The sequence below is a fragment of the Alligator sinensis genome, unplaced genomic scaffold (genome assembly GCF_000455745.1).
Source record: "Alligator sinensis unplaced genomic scaffold, ASM45574v1 scaffold809_1, whole genome shotgun sequence".
In the NCBI taxonomy this organism is placed as follows: domain Eukaryota; kingdom Metazoa; phylum Chordata; order Crocodylia; family Alligatoridae; genus Alligator; species Alligator sinensis.
Window position 1 is genome coordinate 1,833,424 of NW_005841956.1, and position 3,857 is coordinate 1,837,280.

Below are 3,857 nucleotides of genomic sequence, written 5' to 3' on the forward strand. Positions count from 1 at the left end.
AGAGATGTCTCATAAAGTAAGTGCTCCTGGGATTGTAGTGTGTCCAGTAAGCAGCAAGGCCAGTCACCAGATTCTCACAAGGGCAGTAGTAAGACTGTTAATGCTTTACAGTGCATAGCTCTTTATATGAAGTCCTGCACATAATTGCTTGGCCATCACAAGCCCCTTCACAACGGGGCTGGAATACATCCAGTTAATTGCCAGTGGACTTTGATGCTCTTTTTTGCATTTTCTCTAGGACACTATTGTCCAGGAACTGAAAAAATGTCCTTGTACCTCAGTACAAAAATGTGTTTAACTGGAGCAGCCTATTTTGGAGGAATGCAGCAAGGGACCTCAGCATCCTCCAGATATTTCTGCTTTATAATCCTCTTCCCATATCTATGATTCCAGATCAGACTCCCCCAGTCCAATCCACCCACTCCACTCTCCGGTGCCAGCTAAAAAAAACCCATACCAAAACTCCCTCCGCTCCTCTCCCCCACTCACATTTTGAAGACAGAGCCAGGGCTGGGATGGGGGACTGGCAGGGAGAGTGCCAGATTTGCAGGCACTCCAAACTGCAGCTGAATTCCTCAACCTCCAGGACCCAACAGCAAACGTCTGTTGGGTCTGGGGGACCGCTGTAACTCACAGTGCTTCCTGCAAAGCACTATGAGTTACAGTGGGGAGCTGCACTTCTGTCTGTACCTTTAGATGCCTTAGGATGATTCTCTTTCACACCCCCAAAATAAGAATCAAAAGTGCTGCTGAAAAAGAACAGTTGATGATTTAATTACATGTAATTAAGAGCTTTCATCGAAGGTTGTTTTTCTTTTCTTTAATAATTCCAGGTTCTTGAGTCACAATAAAATCACTCAGCTGAGGCCTAGGGTCTTCAGGGACCTGCATCACCTTGAATGGCTGTAAGTTTCTCTTTCTCTTGGATAATTCAAAAGAGGACAATGAGGAATAATGAGACAAGGTAGACCAAGCCCTAGCATGATGTGGTATAGAAACAGCTGCGCTTTACCAATTTGCAGGTACTGTGTGTGCATATGTAGGCACATGGTGGGAGCTGAGATTCATTGCAGTGTGACATCAGTGATGGAGTTCACAGCCCAGAGTTTGCAAGATCGAGGCCATAGCAGAAGCACTCACAGCACAGCCTTGTCAGTGTCTAATGAATCGGCGAATTCTGCAAAATACCTTGTTACAAGGATATGAAGAAGGAAGGAAATGGTGTGTGACACCTCAACTTTTATTTCTTCCTCCCTTTTGGGTGAGCAGAATGGCCCTAAGCCTTCTTACACCCCCAATATGAAAAAAAAGAGAAACCATCACACATTGCCTGTGCCTGTCACACTGCATCAGGTCTGTGGGGCTCTGAGAAATGTTAGGTCAGACTGAGGCAGCTCTTGGCTCAGTAGGTGTGAGCACAGGGACCAGAGGAGGGCTTACAACTGGGAACCTTTCTTCAGGGGCATAACAGGTTTGTTTTTTCTCAGTCCAGTCATTCATGGAGGCTTGCCTACAAAATTCACCATGGAGCCATACATGAGAAAGTAGGCAGGGTGGGGAGAAGCTTGTCAGCTTATAGTTACAGGTCTTGGGGCGAACTCTTTGTGAGCGCCCCCTGCTCTCCAGTCCTATGGCTGCAAATCAGGACTGAGAGGCATCACCAGAGCTAAGGGAGGGGAGGCTTGGAGCAGCATTGAGCCCTGAGGTACCCAGCACCAGTTTAGCTCCATCCTCCATCTAAATTTTAAACCAAAATTTTAAAAAATCAAAAAAAAGCCATTCTCTGCAGCTGGCCCTCACTGCTTCTGGCTGAGCTGAGCCGAGCCTGCCTGATGAGAGTGTGGCATACGGAGCTCATAAAAGGATTGCTAGAGAGGAGAAATGTTTAACGTCTGCTTTGCAAGATGGCTTCCTGGTTAAGCTTAAAAGAGCAATTCTTGTTAGTGCAGCCAAGAAAGAGACCTTGCCAGGCCTTCAGATTCTCTTCCTCCTAATTTGCCACTTCCTCCTTAAATAGCTTGGAAAAAAGACTGAAAGGCAGCTCAGACAGGGTGGTCCATGTTGCAAACCAGCCTCAGAGTCTTTGGAGACAGCCAGACATAGCCCCAAATCTCAAATTCCCCAAGTGGACTTTTAATTTATCACCTCATTTTGTAGCAAAAGGGAAGAAAAAAACAATACAGCAGCCCCTCGACCGAGAGAGAATCCAGACTGTGAGCTCAAAGCCAGCATTTCCGCCAAAAGCCTGCAGGCTTCAAAATTTGAATTTCAAAATTCAAAATTTGAACGGGTGGCCTGTAAGTTTGTCTTCCCGGAAATGGAGTGGGGGAGAAGGTAGATGGAAAGAGACAGGCAGTGAGAAAGAGGAGGAAGCTCGGCATTTGGGGATTTCTGCCAGAGGTCAGGAAGGAAAAAATCCCACCTCTTCTGTGGATGGAATTTAGAAGTAAATGCTTTATGACTATGAAAAGGTCTCTCCCATACACCAGCAACCTTGTTCCTGTGAAATTACCTCTCCATCTAAAGTGTGATTCTTTCAGCGTAACTGTCTTCCCCTTTCCTTGTTTCAGAATGCTGGATAATAACCACATTGCCAAGATTGTCCCAGCTGCTTTTGTGGGGTTAAAGTCCCTGTACTTCCTGTAAGTGTGCAACAGGTTCTCTGGCAATGATAGACTCCCAGCTCTTCAGTGTCCCATGTTGTATCCTCAAAGGAGAAGGCTGCATGGCGTTACAGAAACAAAATTTTCTTTGCTTTAAATTTGTATACAATGTCCAATGCCTTTCATCTTCTAAGATTGTCTTTTGTGACCTCTTTAATGGTTGCAAGCCATCAGTTGAGAAGAGCTGCTCTAGATCTGAGCTCTCAACCTTTGTTGGCCACTGGGTGATCAAGCTGAGAATGTGGCTCACTGAGGGCAACATTATACTTTGCTCTCCCTAATGACTTCAGCTTTGACTTTTCAACTCTCTGTGGCTATCAGCAACATTGGAGGATGTCTCAGAATATGTTGCCTACAAGCTGTGTGTTCAGACTACTGCATAGACCTGGAGTAGTCAAAGAATCTGGCCTATACTGCAGTGTAATTTATCCTGCGGGGCTCCAGGAGGGGCTGGGAATTTGAGGACAGGGCAGGATGCTGATGGGCTGAGTAGAGTAGGGAGCCCCACTGGGGACAGTTTGTTTTGGCAGCAGTGCAAGCGACAGCTGTATTAATCCTAGTAGCTTACCCTACTACCTGAGGTGGGTTTGGATCTGGCCCTCAGGATCTGGCCTGGGGAGGGGGTGAGTAAATTTGAAACCCCTGCTCTAAAACATCTTTTCCTTAGTGTACTGGATTTAAGCCCAATTCTTACCATTTATATTTAGTCCTAATACACACAGATTTATGCTGGGAGTTTGACCTGAAAAGAAACTTAGCATTTGGCTTATAATTATAACCCAACTCTTATATAATTCTTATATAATTATATAAGAGATGGTAGTACTGCCTATGTTTAAGGTTGCCTAACACTTTCCACTTAGAAGTAATTGAAAGCAAACTCTTCTGTTTTGCCAGACTATAAACATTTGGGTTGAAACTTTCCATGCCAGGTGCACGCCTCCAGATGAGCTTTCCTTTAGGAAGTTTTGGCATAAATATTTGGCCAGTTCAAAGAATGGGGTTAGAGAACGGTATTCTGTTTCAACCGTGTTTGAAAAAAAAAAAGTATAGTCAATTCACTGAGAAGCTTTGACACAGCCATGCTTTGGAGTAAGGACTGGAACTTCAGCAGAGTCCGGCCCTGGTGTTAGGACAGTGATTGTTTGCTGTTCCCATAAAAAGCCACCCACACTTGGCCAAGTGTTAATCTGT

The 3,857-nt window shown here is 45.1% G+C and overlaps 1 protein-coding gene across 4 annotated transcripts in view; it reads left to right on the forward strand.

Moving 5' to 3' along the window:
• The window catches only part of LOC102377168 (relaxin receptor 1-like), a 47,910-nt gene that overhangs the window by 22,411 nt on the left and 21,642 nt on the right, over positions 1-3,857 (forward strand). For 3 of the 4 annotated variants that reach the window (XM_014518450.2, XM_025200114.1, XM_025200111.1), the window contains exons 7-8: positions 834-905; positions 2,571-2,642. In XM_014518450.2, the coding sequence (XP_014373936.2) occupies positions 834-905; positions 2,571-2,642 (144 nt within the window). The remainder of the gene's footprint in view (positions 1-833; positions 906-2,570; positions 2,643-3,857) is intronic. The other variant, XM_025200112.1, reaches the window with a different exon arrangement.